The sequence below is a fragment of the Syngnathus leptorhynchus genome, chromosome 9, assembly GCF_054491065.1.
Source record: "Syngnathus leptorhynchus isolate UIUO chromosome 9, UIUO_Slep, whole genome shotgun sequence".
In the NCBI taxonomy this organism is placed as follows: Eukaryota; Metazoa; Chordata; class Actinopteri; order Syngnathiformes; family Syngnathidae; genus Syngnathus; species Syngnathus leptorhynchus.
The window spans coordinates 2910814-2928449 of NC_141203.1; the positions used below are offsets into that span (position 1 = coordinate 2910814).

A 17636-nucleotide genomic window follows, 5' to 3' on the forward strand; every position below is an offset into this window, starting at 1 on the left:
AAATTTTGAAGGTAGATTTATTCTGCCCAACACCACTGATACATTATTAGACATTGACAACTACACTGAAAACATCAGCAATATGCCCTTCTTTGCAGATGATAAAGATTCTCTGCCTGTCAACGTTAAGCTGCACTGTTTGTCTTCAAATATCTGATGCCTTGTAGATTTTAACATGGCAAAAACAATAATATTTGTCCATGTAAGGCAGGGGTGTCATTGTCGTCATAGCTTCTTTTGGAGGGCCATTATGACTGTCAACCCAAATAAATGTATCAGCACCTCATATTATATACAGGAAAAGCTACAAAACAAACTGACAAATAACTCGTTTTCAAATCAGACGAGTAAAAACAGGTCAAATATAAAAAAAAATAAAGATATCAAAAGTGAAGATAATTTGCAATTCTAGTAATGACACACAAATTTGATGCACAATTTGTCTTCGCAGGCCACATAGAATGATGTGGCGGTTCGTATCTGGCCCCCGGGCCTTGACTTTGACACCTGTGATGTAAAGCGTTTTTACATCGTTTACATTAAGCCAAACGAACTCAGGCAAAGCTTTGTGGTTTGAAGTACACAAAATGTAATTTTCTTGGTTTGATTAGTCAGATTCTATACTTGAACTGCGAATACCAAAAAATGTCTTCAAGTCACTTTTTTGAAAGAATTATCTGCCAAACATCTGGTTGTGATTTAGCAGTCATCATACGTTGCTCATTGCTGCTTTCAAGTCAAATTAGAAAATAGGCCAAACTGCTCAATTCTTGAAAAACACTCAAAAACGGCACTACTTAAGCAATCAATGTCAAAACACTGGTCAACAAATTTTTGGTACATTTTCTAAATTAGACATGCAAGTAAACTTTTCTAGATTTTTTTTGCACCGATTAGGATTCTGCCTTTTTTCTTTCTGTACCACATCAGGTTGTCATAAGAATAATATAATTCTAAGATGTAATATTTCACGATATTTATGAATTCCGGGTTAGATTCAGCAACAGGTGTATTCTTTTATCTGAAACGGTTATTAATGCACAGAAAAATCCATATTTGGTAAGCTTTTCCTGCTATAACTTAAAAACTTACAAAAGAGCTCAAAAAACTGATTTGCTAGAAATTATTATTATTTTTTTTAATCGGCATCAAAAAGATGTTCAAAGACACGTTATCCATCCATCTACCACCGCTTATCGAGAGTTGGGTCGCTGGGATGGCAGCTTCAACAGGGAAGCCCAGACTTTCCTCTCCCCAGCCACTTCGTCCAGCTTATCCCCAAGAAGCCGAAGGGGTTCCCAGGCCAGCCGAGAGACAGAGTCTGTCCAGCGTGTCCTGGGTCGTACTCGGGGCCTCCTTTTGGTGGGACATTCCTGGAAAACGAGGCATTCTACGGGAGAGCCCGGACAGCCTGCGGAGAAAAGTCATTACGGCTGCTTGTATCCGGGATCTTGTTTTTTCGGTCATGACCAAAAAGTCGTGACTATAGGTGAGAGTAGGAACGTAGCTCGACCGGTAAATCAAGAACTTCACCTTTCCTCTCAGCCCTTTCTTCACCATGACAGACAGGTACAGAGCAATCTCTGATTAAAATTTTCTCTTGAACAATGTTATCAAAGTAATATTAAATGACTTCCTGTTTTGACAGTGTCAGTAATCAAACTAGATCATTGAATGTTTATGTTCCAAAGGTCACAGGTTATAGGTCTGTGTCGTGCTACTGTAGCAATTCTTCATGTTGTAGACATGCGAGTATGTGTTGGCTGCATTACACCCCATATGACTGGAACATGCTGGTTGGTGCAAGTTGCACAGAGAGTTCAGACAACAGAGTGAAATGTTGTCTCGAGTGACTTTTAATTAAAAGCAAGCATGTTCTATATAGTGCTAGTTACTGTAGTTAGGTCTTGCTACCAAGTCAAACAGTTGGTTCTGCAACCACTCAGTCTTCTGATTCTGGGGCACTTGCCATGGGAGATCACTAGTGATGCCGAAGGAAATAGTTAAATTTCACACTTGATTTTTCTCAAAATAATGATTTATTGATTGCACATATCTGTGCCAATGACGTATGGTTTTGATGTGGCTCAACATTTAAATAACCTTTATCAGATTGGATAGGAGACCCCGAGGACGACCCAGGATGCGCTGGAGAGACTATGTCTCTCGGCTGGCCTGGGAACGCCTTTGGATCGCCCGGGATGAACTGGATGAAGTGGCTGGGGAGAGGGAAGTCTGGAAGTCCCTCCTACAGCTGCTGCCCCCGCGACCCGACCCCGGATAAGCGGAAGAAGATGGATGGATATCAAATTTGATGGTCTAATGTGATCACACTTTCCTAAAGACTCATTTTTTTCATAAATGTAAGAATGAAATTGTGTTAAAATGTAGTGGAATTTATCACGATTGTTAACCTCTGATCATAGAATCATCCTTGCTGCCATCGCTCAAACTTTTTGGGGGAAATACAAAATTATAATGTAGCCATTTATTGAATCTACCTAAATGATTGTTTAAATTGGTTACTGTACTAAAAAGTGTCCAAAAAACGCAATCTAAAGTTTGGGGGAGGGTGGGTGTTTTATTGACTGACATGTCTGTAATCGAATAGGAAACCGGCACTCTGCATCACGTGATTTTTGAGCCGTTTTATAATCAGGAGTCACATGATCCTGTTGTTAGTCTTTGGCCATACTCTTCTTAGTCGAAGTCCAAATCAAGCAACGCAAATTTCGGCGTTGACACACGCTAACGCAACAGCTTTGGTCATTTAACTGGACTTTGGAGCGCAACGACAGCGCTTTGACAATTTTTTTTTTTGTCAGTACCCAGAGCTTTTACTCGTTCCGGGCTCGTTTTGACGCTGACGTTAGCATCCAGATAGTTAGCATCCAGCTCTGTTAGCTCAAGTTGTTGAGCTCTTTTTCGACCACACTCTCACCAGCACCAACTGGGAGACAAACATGACGACTACCGGTGGTGTCCAGATACGGTGGCTGACATTTACCCTGCATCTTATTTTAGGTATGTATTGATTTATCTGAGGTAAACAAAACGCATTTTGTCGACGTCACGCAAGTACGAAAGGTCAGAACCATAACGCATGTGACCCAGCAAGTTGTATGTAATGTTATGATAAATGTGCTTTTAATAAAATTTTGGGGGTTTTTTTGGGCGCAGGGACATGCTACTTCGTCACGCATGTATGTTTGTAATCCCACATACCAATACCTGCCTCATTTTGTTTTCATGACAATGATGTGAGATTTCAAACGATAACGGTAGACCAAAACTGACGCCACAAAGGAGTATTCAAAGAAAGTATATCAATATATGTATTGTATATAAATATATTATCAATTTAACCTTAATCAATCACTTTCCCCCTAAACTACATTGGTTGAGCCATAGTCAACACAAACACCTGAATCAAATGCCATCAGTCTTTCACATTCAATGCAGATGTTTTGACCCACTCTTCACATTTTCTTAGATTCTGTTTCTGCGCGTAAACGACCGTTTTGCCACAGCAATTTAATTGGATTCCTGTCCAAAACCTTCCTTTTGGGTTCTGGTAAAGAGCAGAATTCATGGTTCATCAATAACAGTAGATTGACCACGTGCTGGAGTAATAAAGCAGCCCCAGACAGACACGACCACCAGGTTTAACCGTTGGAAAGATTTATTTTATTTATTTTTTGCTCCCTTACATTCATGCCAGATTTAACAAAACAGATGCATTCATTTTGTTAGTTCATAGTTGTTAGTTTTTCCCAAGTTGGTGTTTTGCTGACTTAATTTTGTCAGACTGGTTCTATTCATGATTTTTGAATTGAACAGCTCTGGAGGTAATCAAACTTGGGTGTGGTCAATAATATTAATGTATTGCTTTAAGTCATCACAGGTAATTCATGACTGTACAAGGGCAGCAAGTACTTTTTAGTTTTTTTCTGTAATAAAATGACATTTTATGCTGCATTTCATTTGAACTTTTAGCACTCTGTCACAATTTAGATTTTTTTCCCCCTATTTATGGCCTATTTGTGTTTTCAATGTTAATATTGAGAAATATAACCTGATTGCTGTGGTTACATAAGTCAGTAATACCACTTCAGTTTACTGCTGCCTTCCCGACCGAACCAAATATTTTGACTAATTATCATTAATCTTTTTACCATACCGTGCACATTTTTTTTGCGTAGAGTGGCAGGTCTAATTCTTCCATATGGAAAAGCTTAAATAAGATGCAAAGTACAGAATACGTGAAATAATAAATATTCAATTTGATTTTCGACCGCAAAAAAACAACATGCCAAAAAGTAACGATACCAAAGTAGTATTAAAGGCTTAACCAATAAAATATAAAGATGCTTAAATTTAAAATAATTGTGGAAACTTGATGCATTACATCATGAAGGTACCAGGCCAGTGCAGATTCTGTAAAGTCCACTGGAGCCACTGCTCCAAAAGGCTTACCTGTAATATTCTGAATTAATTTTTGTAATACAGATCAGCAGTCTTAAAAATTGATGTATTGGTTTGTGTGACGTGATTGAAGCCGCTATAGCCGTGCATCAGGGTTTGGCTACCGTGGCACCATCCACCGAGGCGCCGCACAAAGAGCCTGGCAGACCGGTGACAGGGCACTACCAGGTGACCAGCACCAATGGTAGTGTCTGCTTGCTGGCGTACATGGGCCTTCAGCTTAACATCAGCTTCAACTCCTCCTCTTCAAACCAGGTGCTTGCATCCGGATGAACTGTTGTTTATCTCCCAATGCAAAATGCTTAACGGTCAGTCTCTCTGGATCTGCAGACAGTGCATGTCGTCAATCTTGAGCCCAACGCCACAAAAGCTTCAGGATCATGTAACGCAGACAGCGCAATCCTGCGACTCTTGACGGACGCTAATAAAACCAACCTGACCTTTTATTTCACGCTTGTAAGTTTTATTAAGATGTGTTTCTTTTCATGAGACCGCTACAATGGTAGCAAATGCAGACATAGTCTTGAACTGTCTCATTTTCCCTCCAGAACTCTACGTCCAATAAGTACCACTTGAGTGAAATTTCTCTGTCAGCAGATTGGCCAGACATGAAAGGTGAGTTTCCTGGACACAACATTAGGTACACCCACAAGATCTAAAGAATTGCAACGAAGAGGCTTTTTGAATTAAACTCCAACGAGAGTAATCTAGCCTCAAAGTACATCAAACTAGTAGCCTTTCACATCAGTCAATATGCCAATACCTCAGTTTCAAAAATGTTGGTGAGTAAATCACTCCCTCTAATATCATGTTGCTTAGTTATTTGTTTTTGTTTACTCATTAAGCAATATCACATCAACAATAAATTAATCAATAAACTGTCAAATATTTACTTGCAGCAGATTTAAGTAAAGAATACATTTTAATAAATTCTTTCAGTGATTCTCAAAGTGTGAGACAACAACCACTTGTGCTATGTGAACATGACTAAATTTATTTAAAATTACATATTAAAATGAATCTTGTAATTTGACAATTTAGTCTGTTTCAAATTGTTTAATCTAGTTCACAGTTTACTTTTCACTTGCAGTTCAGTATCCCCCCCCCCCACCCAGTACAACACACTTAGAGTACAGTCCAGTCTATTTGATTGGACTAGAATATAGTTAAATTTCATGTTTGATGCATTGTTTTTGTGGAATTCATTTGAATCATTTTAGTATTTAACTGAGAAACATTAATATTACTGTACCTCACAAATACTTTTTTTCAAGAACAAAATGTCATTCATGATGATAACCTCAGGGTGCAATCATTGCAAAAAATCCGATACATATCTGATCTAGGACCACATATGAAGTGGCCCAGGCCAGAAATAAAAATCAGAATTGAACTGCAGCGTGAACATAACCTGTGGTCTCATAATGTTACTGGGATTATTCAAATTATTTTTCAGCATTTTATCTGATCATTTATTTAAAATTTAGAGAAACACTGGCTTATTAGATACATGGATAAAATAATTGCAAGAATAATCAATTCCAAACATATTTGATAGCTCCAGCCTATAATTCACTGCCATTTTTATAAAGAACATAAAAGTTGTGCCAAACCTATGATCAAAGTAGTGGTGAAACTGTCCTGTGTGTTGTATCAGAACTCTTTTTAGCACATAACAGCAGCCTGGACTACCTTCGGGGAACCCTGGGATTCTCGTACATGTGCCACGAGGAGCAGACTCTTGATGTGGTCCAGGCCTTGTCCATCAACACCTTCCAGTTGCAGGTGCAGCCCTTCGGCCTCACCCAGAACAAGTTTGGCACAGGTAAACCATCTCCAGCAAGTGCCTTTTTTTCCTGCCAGCCTTTTGGTTGATTTCAGTTCCCACCCCCACCCACTGTTTTAGCCGAGCACTGCCAGCTGGATGAAGATGACATGCTGATCGCCATCGTCGTCGGGGCGGCCCTGGCTGGCCTTGTCCTCATCGTGCTGGTTGCCTACCTCATCGGTCGGAGGAGGAGCCATGCTGGCTACCAGACCATTTGAACTGGTGTCCTCTCAAATATAACCAGAGATCTCCCTCGCTACCATTAACCACTGTCACGTTTGACACGCCACATACTCTCCGTGTGCTCCACACTCCTGTATCCTTGCTTAACGCTGGGAACGCCCAGAACCTTCCTTAACACTGGGGATGCATAAGCTTAATGATAAAAGGGATGTTAGATTTGTGAGGAAATATCTGGCAACCAACGGAAGAATCTTTATTATTGTGTTCTATTTATTAGTTTTGTAAAGGGAATTTTGGAATTTCAGGGAACTTTTTGCTCATTTTGGGTGGCAACCTTTAGTGGTTGTCTTTAAGGGACATTAACTGATGTTTGTTGTCGTAAAGATACTATGGTTTTGTTTGGAGTTTCACATTTGGTTACATATATTACTCACTAGGTACCTCAATGTTGGCTGCTTGTTTAGTCATGATTACGAAGTCTCAGGAATGGCCCAATGGGAATGTTGTAGCTGTTACGCACATCTACTAAGGGAGGGGGGGGGGGGCAGCACCCTGGCAAATTAATTAAATTAATGCTCATTCAGATGCATTTAATTATTAGTGTGTTCATCAATCTGACGTTAAGATCAGTTAATTCCCATTAAAAAAAAAAAATGCCAATCCCTAAATCAGATGTTTGGGGCACCCTGAGTCAAGGCTTTCCTCTGTTAACTTGTTTTATTGGTTAATAATAAAAAATATCTTAACATTTTTAATATTAACAACACAAATTCTGGGTTTGGGCTCGATTAACTGAGTATACATTTTTCCCACTGATGAAGCAAGATTAGTCAATCATACGTTTTAACATTTTGGGGAATGCCTCAGGCCCTGAGGCTCAGGGCTTCGTGGGTCCATTAGATATTTTTGGTTGCCCTTTTTGTTAGGTGAATGCTTAAAAGCTCTCTCTTAGATAGATGTATTCCAGAAGCTTTTTTTTTTTTTTTTTAAACCTTCAAAATATGTCCAAATTTGACTACAATTCTGAATTTGCACAAGTCAAGGGAAACCTGCATGTTGCATTTGTCCCTCACTTTGTTATTAGTGTAGTTCTCTGTTACACACTTTGTTCACTTTGTGCTTACATTCACTTTTCAAACTCAAGTGGCCAAAATGCTTACGTCAGTGTTTCTTATCAGTGCCTTCCCTGCTGCATCATGTGATGTAATGTTACTACAGAGGTACAGTACCTGCTCTGTCGTCACATTTTCTTGTACAGAGCTGTATGTAAAATGTGTTATCATGGCATCGTGCTAAGAATTTTTTGTGAAGCATTTTCTTTACTGTTGCTCATCTTGATCCCTTTTTGGTGTTTTTGTGTCTGCTAGTTTTAATTGATTATTTGAGATGTTTTCTAATTGATGGTCAATAAAAGTCATTTGAAAGATTCTCCTTTAGTTTGCCTTCACTTCAGTTTAGATAGGGATAATCAGTCATTACATCACAAAACTCCACGATTCTGTCAGCACTTGTAATTACACCGTGTTGTGGGCAGAAAAAGAAACCCGTCCTGGACTTGCAAAAAACTGTCAGTTTGAACATTGAGTATCTGGTCCTTGACTGGCAAAAGTGCATCTGAACACTGAAGCAAAATTGAAATCCTGCGCAAAGCCAAGCACTAAGGTCCCAGTCTTGGCTTTGCATTTCACCTCTACGTATTATCAAATGGAGGGAGCAGTGATTTTCGAAGTGTGGTGGGGGGGGGGGGACTCCCTCTTGTGGCACAAAAACGGTCCCTGCACAAGGACGTTCATTTCTAAGTTTGAAACGTAGCTCATAACTGCCATAAAGTGACAAGAATGCTTCTCATGCTCAAGTATTCTATTGGTCTTGAATCAACATAATTTTAAGTATTTGTCATTTAACATTTATGTGGTTCATTATTGTAGTTAATTTTCGATTTTAATACAAATGTTCAAACTGCATGTTATTGGCTTAGAAATTGAAATTAAGCATTTTTTATGCAATCTACTCGTCAACCTACTTGGTCGTTATAATGGTAGTTGGAGAGCTAAATAATTTCTAATACGACTTGGGCATGAAAACTAGACAGGATAAGAGCTAAATCCATGTACGATTATGAAAAAACGCATGCTTTTATTGATCTTTAAATGGAGCAATATACTGTACTTACATGAATGTTCATTTGTCTCTACCTGTAACAATATTGAACAGAAAGATATCAGTTGTAATAATAGTAAGGCTGGTTTATTATTTATTTTGCACTGTGGCTTCAGAATAGCTCAAAACTGCTATGGCGCTGCCAAACAAGTGACAATGCCTTGGGTTCAATTATTTGATTCATCTTGAATGTTTGTAACAGCAAACTAGAGTGAATCAATCAATCCCTTCAAGAGATGGTTAATCATTCCTGAAAGCCCATCGCTATTGCAAGCTTTCCAAGTGGTTACTATAAAACTTTCCTTGGTGAAAGATTTTAAAAGAAAGCATGTGTTGTTTTTTTTTGTTTGTTTGTGTGGACATATCACATCAAGTACCAACGGAGATGACGCCGATCACAGCTTGAAGGCGACGCACTACACTGACCGATCATATCAAACCCATGAGACATCTTTGAAGTGTACATAAAAGAATGATTTATAAACAGGATCACAATTATATTATTCTTCATATAATTCTCTTTTGTAAATACAGTATGTACGGTCAATTTGTGGTGCTGGTGTCATGAGCACTCCTTTGTCTTTTCTTTTCCAGTCCGTTTACGATCGTCTCGGCGCTGCGTCAGTGTCCGTTCTGGAGCGGAGTGCATTCGCAAGATTCCGAGGATCCGGCAGGAGGAGCACGGATCATTCCGGCAATGTCCTTCCCTCTGCACTTTCCTCCAAGTGCTTCTGTTGGCCACCATTGTTTAAATAAAAAAAAAAACTAATCCTCCTCCTTCAAAAAAAACCTATGAAGAAATATTCTCCTTCCCCGTTCTTTGTCTTTTAGAGAGTTTTACGTTTTGTTCCTGTTACGATGGGTCGAGCAAATTCCACAAAATCGTCTATAAGAACTGGCCAAGCCCCTAAGGGGAAAGAAAAACATGGATCAGATATTAGAGTAGAAAAAACAAATTAACAAATATGTAGCCTGGTTTCTAGCACTGACAAATAGCGAAGGCTCACTGTACATTTTCCTGTAACTACACTGCTATTATATTTTTGTTACACGGTGGACATGCATTGTTGAAGATATGATAAGAATACTCAAAATGTATTTCTTTTGAAATTAATTCCAAAATAAGGTGGGGTTAGACATCATAAAATCATAAATTTATATTTCTTGAAGCAAAGCTTCATAAATTTCTTTTGCCTATTTTGGGGTTCCTTACCCTCCTCGTCGTAGTTGGACAAATCATCCGAGATCATGTTACCAAAGTCCAACAGCAAGTTCCAAGTGTCTTTGGGGATAGAGCGTTTATGATGCTCCTAAAATGACACACCCATTGTCAAGATTGCAGATTTTTTTTAAATTTATTTTGCTTGAACAACACTGCTTCCATAGGATTTGACTCACCAAAAGAAATCTATTCCAAAGGTCGAGGAACTTAAATCTTCCTAGCAGAACCAAATTCCAGTAAGCTACAGCCATCTCCAAGTCTGGAGGAAAAAAAACCAAAGTAGAACCACTACACACACACTTTTCACACAAGTCATCTGAAGCTTGCTGTGGTTCAAAATGATGTAATACATTTGAATCTGGTAAAGTGATGCCTACAATAAACAGTCTCACTATTCACACTTTACACAAATGTATTTTTTGACTTTCTCAGACTTAAACTTTGTACTTCCATCCCATAATTGCCAGCTCAGTGGCCTAGTGGTAGAGTATCCGCCCTGAGACTAGAAGGTTATGAGTTCAAACCCCGGGCTGGTCGTACGAAACATTATAAAAATGGAACCCATTGCCTCCTGCTTGGCACTCAGCATTAAGTGGTTGGAAATGAGGGGTTAGATCACCAAATGATTCCCGAGTGCGGCACCGCTGCTGCTCACTGCTCCCCTCTCCCCCCAGGGGATGGATCAAAATCAAATGGGGATGGGTTAAATGCAGAGGACAAATTTCACCACACCTAGATGTGTGTGACAATGATCATTGGGATATTGAATTATTCTAACCTTTGTCTCCTGTATTTACCATTTTTTAATCGTACATTGAAACTCACTTTCTAGTAATAGTACCAATTCAGTAAAAAAAAAAAAAAAAATCCCATAACTGACTTTATTCTCATAACATGACCTTATTAATGATATTCTCATGATTATAACTTCCAATAAAAAAAATTCTACTGCAGCCTTGAATCTGCCATCTTGCATGTTCTCTCCTGTTAATGTTGAGTGATTCTCCTTACCTAAACCCTTCTGGCCAGGATTTTTGGCAAAGTTGAAGGTAAACTGGTAGAAGTCCTTGAACTTGTCACTGTCTTTCAGCTCTTGCTCCAGTCTTGGCAAAAGGGCCTTGAGCTTGTCGGGGCTGTCGCACCTACGAGGGGGGAGAGAGGCCCAACGTGACCCTCTTGGTTCAAGCACAACATGGCACGCAATGTTGCTGACAAACAAATTTAAGTGTGACACATGAGCCACTTGCTGCTGCTTCAGGTCAGCTGCTCAGTGAAGGTGCTTGAGTTCATATACACAATGACACTTGTTCCTAGAGAGGCTTACCCGAGCTCTGTCATGCCGTCCAGGAACTCCTTCTTGGAGAACTCACACTGGGTGGCGGCGCGAAACTTCCACGCCACCACCAGAACGCTGATGCTGGCCGGATCCAACACCAAGTCGTCGCAAAACTGCTGGATGCCCTCGATGCCGATCTTGTTCTCATCCTGAGGGTCTGGATGTGCATGGCAAATAAATTGAGTTAGCTCTTTTGAGATGTGTTTTAAATCCATTTTTCCAGCCCTTAGGCGAAATAAAAGGCCTTCGACCTTGGTACTGGTAAACATCTGAGCAATGTGTATAAAATCTAATGAAAGATAGTTTATTTATCTTCTCCCCTCTTTGAGTTATTGACTAAGAGCATTCACCACATCAAGATTCAACCAAACATAAGTCACTAAGTCATAACAATACTGCAAAAGAAATCTGTGGCCTTATCACTTTGACTTTCATATTTTGTAAAATGACATGAAAACATGCAGACATCCATCAAGTTGTTGAGTATGTGACAATCCAATTATATAGGTTCAGTCATAATGAGGGACACCAAAATGAGTACGGCTCGCGAGAAAAAACTGTTTGACACCACTGTAAATGTAAACAGTACACGAGTACATAATGTGCATAATGTGCATAATGAAGGATTTAAAATATTTGTGTCATTTTGTGATCAGATTGATTTTTTCCCTCCTTTTTCAACTGGATGGTATAAGTCTATTAGAAGCAATAAAAGTAATGGAGGTACGACTGTATTTACTGCTTTTACGTGGTCACGCCTGATAGTATTTTGACACTACATAGTACCTCCCTCTTTTACAGTTGAGTAAATCAATAGCATCACCTACCTTTGTAGCGGTTGAAGAGTTGCTCCAGCTTCTTGCGGTCAACGGACGTCTTCATGGACTCCTTGCAGTAGAGGTCGGGGTTCTGGAAGTAATTGTCAGTGGCCACCTCCAGCTTCCAGTCATTCTGCGTGAGGCAGTAGACAGCTGTCTTCTCACCCGCTTGTGTGAAGGACATGAACTGCCGCACCTTGTCCCTCTGCGACGACTTCAACTTGTGCTGGGCGGGCAACAGGGCAAAGGGCCGGTGAGTGGCGAGCAGACCCCACAGCGCCCACACCAAGTACAGACAGAACAGCGCGCAGAGACAAACCAGCGCGCACAGTACAGCGTCCACAGGCATTCAGGACGCATGGGTGAGTGGGATCTAGTCCTCGGCAACACTTGGGATGGTCCCAAGGGCGGGCCCCTGATGTAATGGGAGCCACAGTGACTATTTGTAGGGGTTTTAATAACCGCTCCCCTGGGGTGGTATTTGTTTTCAGCTCTCCTCTGAGGCCCACGAGCCGCAGGTTGCCCATCTTTGTCCTGCAGCTTTTAACTGGACGTCCATCACGTTTCTTGTAAAGTCACACTAGACTGTCATAAGCACAATTACGTTATGGCGACCTCTGTAATACGGAGGGTATAACAAAGGCACCGTAATAACGTTGGTGGCAATGGGTATCGCCGGGTTAGCATTGGAGCCAGTATATAGGGCTTCGATGTGGTATTAACGTTAATAACACGCGTGCAATTGTGTCAGTGAGTTTACGCGTATATGCGTGTCGTAGCTCGGGGATCGTAACTACGGTGGCCGAGCTTGTGTTATGTTAGCAGGCTTGACACGAGAAAGACGTTGCGGCTGGCTACTTAGCTAGCTGGCTGCTGCTGCCCCAAAAACAACAACTGACCTTCCGTTGAGAATCGGCAAAAGAAATGACACTCGTTGGTCAGCGCGGGATTTGGACGCGAAGCGAGCGTTTACGAGAAAATAGACGCGGCGCCGCCCGTGTTAAAAGTCAGCGCGGGGCGAACAAGATGAGCGGAGATTGTGTTTATTTTGGTTACCTACCATTTTCACTATCGCTCGTTTACCAGGTTGGGAGCCGCTCATTGTGCGCATGCGCGGAAGTGGACGAGTTGAAGGCGCAACTTTATGAATTATGGCGTTGACTGTTTGATCCTATTGTTTTTTTGTTGTTTAATTTGTTTTGTTTGTATGCATGACTTAGTAAACACATTTGAAATGCAGTGTGGAATTGCCATAACCCCGCCCCAAACAACTCCCCGTGCTATAAAAGTGAACTTCTGCATAACACTATCTTTATAAACATAAAAAAAGATGAACTTACAACAAAGAATAACTTTAATAACAAAAGATTGGAAGTCTTCCTAAAACTAAAAAAAAAAAAAAAAAACGACAGGAGCGTACCATTGCCACCCCAGTGTCGTGTCGTGGTAATGCAATTACACGTCATTGTTGAAACGCATGCTCCTTGTATCAGATTCTCACCTTCCCACGTCTTGAAGGCCCAGAGAAAATTGCTCATCAAATCAGATGATGTCTCAACAAGGCATGCTGAGGAGAAAGAGAGAAGTTCACCAATATTCACCAATATTGTTCATGTACTGAAGAACCGTTCATATTGAGTGATTAAAAACGACTGAGAATATTAGTAATAGTTTTAAAAAAAAATATATATATATACACACACACACACACACACACACACACACATACACACAGTGGAGCCTCGGTTTTCGAACACAATCCGTTCTAGAAGGCTGTTTGAGAAGTGAATCTTTCGAATTCCGAATCATGTTTTCTCATTACAAATAATGGAAAAAAGGTAATCCGTTCCAAGCAAAGAAAGACGTCATTTTTTCATCTGCGCATTTTTGTCCTATCGCGCAACTGCAGCGCACCGAAAATATTTTTAAAGTCCTGATGTACTTTCCAAAATTGAAGTAGACCTCAGTGCGCAGGAAGTTTAATTTTGTCCGATTGCGCAAATGCAGCGCACCGCCGAACGCGCAACCGTACCGCGCTGGTCGCAATATTGTGACAGAGCGGTCGCTAAAATTTAGAAAATATTTGTAAACTCCTAATGGAATTTCCAAAATTTGAGTGGACCAGTGAGCAGGGAGTTTAATTTGGTCTGATCGCGGAATTGCTTTAGGAGCGTCTTGTGTTTTAGGATGGCTTTACTGCTCCCAAGTCAAGTCAAGTCAAGTTTATTTGTATAGCCCTAAATCACAAGCAGTCTCAAAGGGCTTCACATAGACAATCAATTGACAATTATTCTCAAAGCATCCCCTGATCTTGGGCTCCCAAAAGGGCAAGGAAAAACTCAAAAACCCCTACCAGGGGAAAAATGAGAAACCTTGAGAAGGGACCACAGATGGAAGGATCCCCCTTTCAGGATCACCAGGCTGGCTCTTGCTTCATTTGGAGGCATGATTAGAGTTGATACAATCCTCAGAGTAGCGAGAATGTAATAACGAACGGAGCATGCGGGTCCTCTCGGCTCATCTCGCGAGGTTCGAGAACCGGGACGTTCGAAAACCGAGGCACCACTGTGTGTGTGTGTGTGTGTGTGTGTGTGTGTGTGTGTGTGTGTGTGTGTGTGTGTGTGTGTGTGTGTGGATAGATAGATAGATAGATAGATAGATAGATAGATAGATAGATAGATAGATAGATAGATAGATAGATAGATAGATAGATAGATAGATAGATAGATAGATTTATATTCAAGGAGCGGCTCGGTGGCGCACTGGGTAGCATGCCCGCCTCACAGTTAGGAGGGTGCGGGTTCGATTCCACCTCCGACCCTCCTTGTGGAGTTTGCATGTTCTCCCCGAGCCCACGTGGGTTTTCTCCGGGCACTCCGGTTTCCTCCCACATCCCCAAAACATGCTTGGTAGGCCGATTGAGCGCTCCAAATTGCCCCTAGGTGTGAGTGCGAGTGCGGATGGTTGTTCGTTTCTATGTGCCCTGCGATTGGCTGGCAACCGGTTCAGGGTGTCCCCCGCCTGCTGCCCGATGACGGCTGGGATAGGCTCCAGCACGCCCGCGACCCCCGTGGGAACTAAGCGGTTCAGAGGATGGATGGACGGAGGGATGGATGGATGGATGGACGGATGGATGGATGGATGGATGGATGGATGGATGGATATATTCAAGATTCAAGACCATGTTTGGGTTATGGGCATGCTGGAGCATATCCCTGCATTTATCAGGCCCGAGGTGGGGGGAACCCTGAACTGGTTGCCAGCCAATTGCAGGGCATACACAGACAAATAACCATTTGCACACACACTCACACCTACGGACAATTTGGAGTGCTTTGGAGAAGGGAAAAATGACATTTTGTAAAATTTGGCGTGAATTTGAAAATGTTGAATTTTTGCTAAGGGGAAATTTTGGAATAGGTAGGCATAGGATAAACAGTTAAAAGATGGAAGGGCTTGAATCAGTTGAAAAATTGAGAAATTAGAAAAGAAAAACGACATTTTGTGGAATTCTGCATGAATTTTAAAAGTGAAAGTGTGAAATGTTTTAATCGTGTGAAGTTTTGGAATAGGTAGGCACAAGAACAGCTTGGAACGGGTTAAATTGATTGAAAAATGTAGAAATTAGAAGGGAAAAAGGAAATTTTGCAATATTTTGCGCAGATTTTGCGAAAATGGTAAATATTTGAAACGTGGCAATCTTGGGAATATTGACAATCCTTCCCAATGTGATTTGAATGAGCTGAATGATTTGAATTTCAAACAGGAACAACGTAAATGTGAAATGTTGAATGTGCCATTAAGAATGAATGGGGAAAGGTTTGCTGGAAATTTGCAAATTATGCGACAACGGAAAATGTTTGGAATGAGAAAAATGCAAGCGCTCATCACGTGAATATTTGGAATAGGTCAAAAGTGAATGGGAGGAATTATGTGGAAGTAGTAGCAGAACAAAAAAGTGAGGAGAATAAAATAGAAAAAGAAGAAGCCGAATAATAAAGTGAATGGTGTAGAATAACATAAGTGTGAAGGCCTTCACACTAATAATAATAATAATAATAATAATAATTAAAAATATTAATTATATATATTAATAATATTTGTTTATAATTATTATTATATTATAAATATGAATTATATATATATTGATAATATTTGTTTATAATTATAATTATAATTATAATGTTATATGTTATATGTTTATAATTATAATTATAATTATAAACAAATATTATCAATATATATATAATTCATATTTATAATATAATAATAATTATAAACAAATATTATTAATATATATAATTAATATTTTTAATTATTATTATTATTATTATTATATTTTTCAAAACTTTTTTTCCTTGTAATTATTACTATAATAATAATAATAATTATTATAATTATAATAATTATAATTAATTATAATATAATTATTATAATTATAATAATAATTATTATTATTATTATTATAGTAATAATTACAAGGAAAAAAAAGTTTTGTGCATCCATCATTTTCTGTACTGCTGAACTTGTTTAGGTTCATGAGTGGTATGAAGCTTATTCCACCTGAAAGGTAGACCATAGCTTGCCCTGAATTGCTAATGATGGGGTGAAAATAGTAAAAAATGCATAAATATTTACAGGTTAAATTTTGATTTCAGTACTTTATTTAAAAAATGACATTTAAAAGTCTTTGATAGAAATAAAGTCCAGATTTATTGACACATTTAAAGTCAATTTTTACACGACATAGTCCTGCAGTTAATAGTTACTAGCTGAAGTGCTTCATCTCTGTTAAGCAGGTTGTGCTACTAGGAGATTCAGATAAGTTTTATCTGCATGAATGCACTCCGCAACAACGTGGATGCCACACACAAAAAAATGTTGCTGAAAGACTATCTGCTGGTGTCAGCCTTCCCTCATCTTATTTTGTTTAGTTTTGTTTCACAATGAGGGGGCTTCATCTCTGCATTATTACATGACGACACAGCAGGATTTAAGTGCTTTTAACAACGTCAAATAAAGTAAACCACTTAGTCATGACACAAATTCTACCGATAGTACAGATAAGGTACTGTGCAAATGTCTTGGCCTGTGCTTCTTGGATACTTATGGCCTACTTTCCTTTGCTTGAACCGACTTTTCTACCTCTTTGTTCTTACTATCTTCCCTTCTGCCCTCATTCCTGCCTAATGTTTAACCTATCTGAAATAAATGCTATTGGAATGTCAGAAAAAGCCCAAGTAATGACAAAATTCCATGCAAGCATGGAAATCATACAAACTCCACAAATGAGTCTGGGCACAAGATTTGGACCTAGAACCTTACCATTGTGAAGCAGGGATGCCACCCACTAGGATCACTGTGCTGCCCATCTGTAGGAGAAAAAAAGTGATTTAGAAAGTGTTTATCACATGCATGTCAAATGGTTTCATAAAATACATAAGTATTAATAATTACCGTGCAGTATATTTTATATCCATTGGTACACACTGAACAGTGTGTTGTTGAGGCTTTGTTTTAGTATGAGGCCAGACACTGGTCAAGGCTACGAGATAGCGATGTCTGGTATATTTCTATCGGTATACTCTCAATAGCAAAACAAAG

The 17636-nt window shown here is 39.6% G+C and overlaps 2 protein-coding genes across 6 annotated transcripts; one reads left to right on the plus strand and one right to left on the minus strand.

Annotated features, from left to right (window-relative positions):
- The first annotated feature begins 2649 nt into the window (after window positions 1-2649).
- LOC147050610 (lysosome-associated membrane glycoprotein 1-like) lies at window positions 2650-7932 on the plus strand. The gene is made up of 6 exons (XM_085920894.1): window positions 2650-3024; window positions 4559-4740; window positions 4816-4941; window positions 5034-5100; window positions 6143-6310; window positions 6392-7932. Exons 1-6 carry the CDS (start codon window positions 2964-2966, stop codon window positions 6529-6531), a joined length of 744 nt encoding a protein of 247 aa, XP_085777020.1. The 5' UTR covers window positions 2650-2963; the 3' UTR covers window positions 6532-7932.
- Window positions 7933-8635: 703 nt separating this feature from the next.
- On the minus strand, window positions 8636-17588 carry LOC147050611 (DCN1-like protein 2). Of its 5 annotated transcripts, XM_085920286.1 has the most exons (10): window positions 17490-17588; window positions 17358-17404; window positions 13534-13599; window positions 12198-12258; window positions 12042-12123; window positions 11203-11371; window positions 10890-11020; window positions 10055-10137; window positions 9870-9966; window positions 8638-9563 (listed from the first exon to the last, which is right to left on the minus strand). In XM_085920286.1, exons 5-10 carry the CDS (start codon window positions 12094-12096, stop codon window positions 9484-9486), a joined length of 615 nt encoding a protein of 204 aa, XP_085776412.1. In that variant the 5' UTR covers window positions 12097-12123; window positions 12198-12258; window positions 13534-13599; window positions 17358-17404; window positions 17490-17588; the 3' UTR covers window positions 8638-9483. The 5 variants fall into 5 exon arrangements, with proteins under 5 accessions (XP_085776407.1, XP_085776408.1, XP_085776409.1 ...); XM_085920284.1 differs by having other exon boundaries at window positions 8639-9563; window positions 12042-12258; window positions 17490-17586; XM_085920282.1 differs by lacking the exons at window positions 13534-13599; window positions 17358-17404; window positions 17490-17588 and adding an exon at window positions 13093-13160 and having other exon boundaries at window positions 8637-9563; window positions 12042-12258.
- Between the last annotated feature and the right edge of the window lie 48 nt (window positions 17589-17636).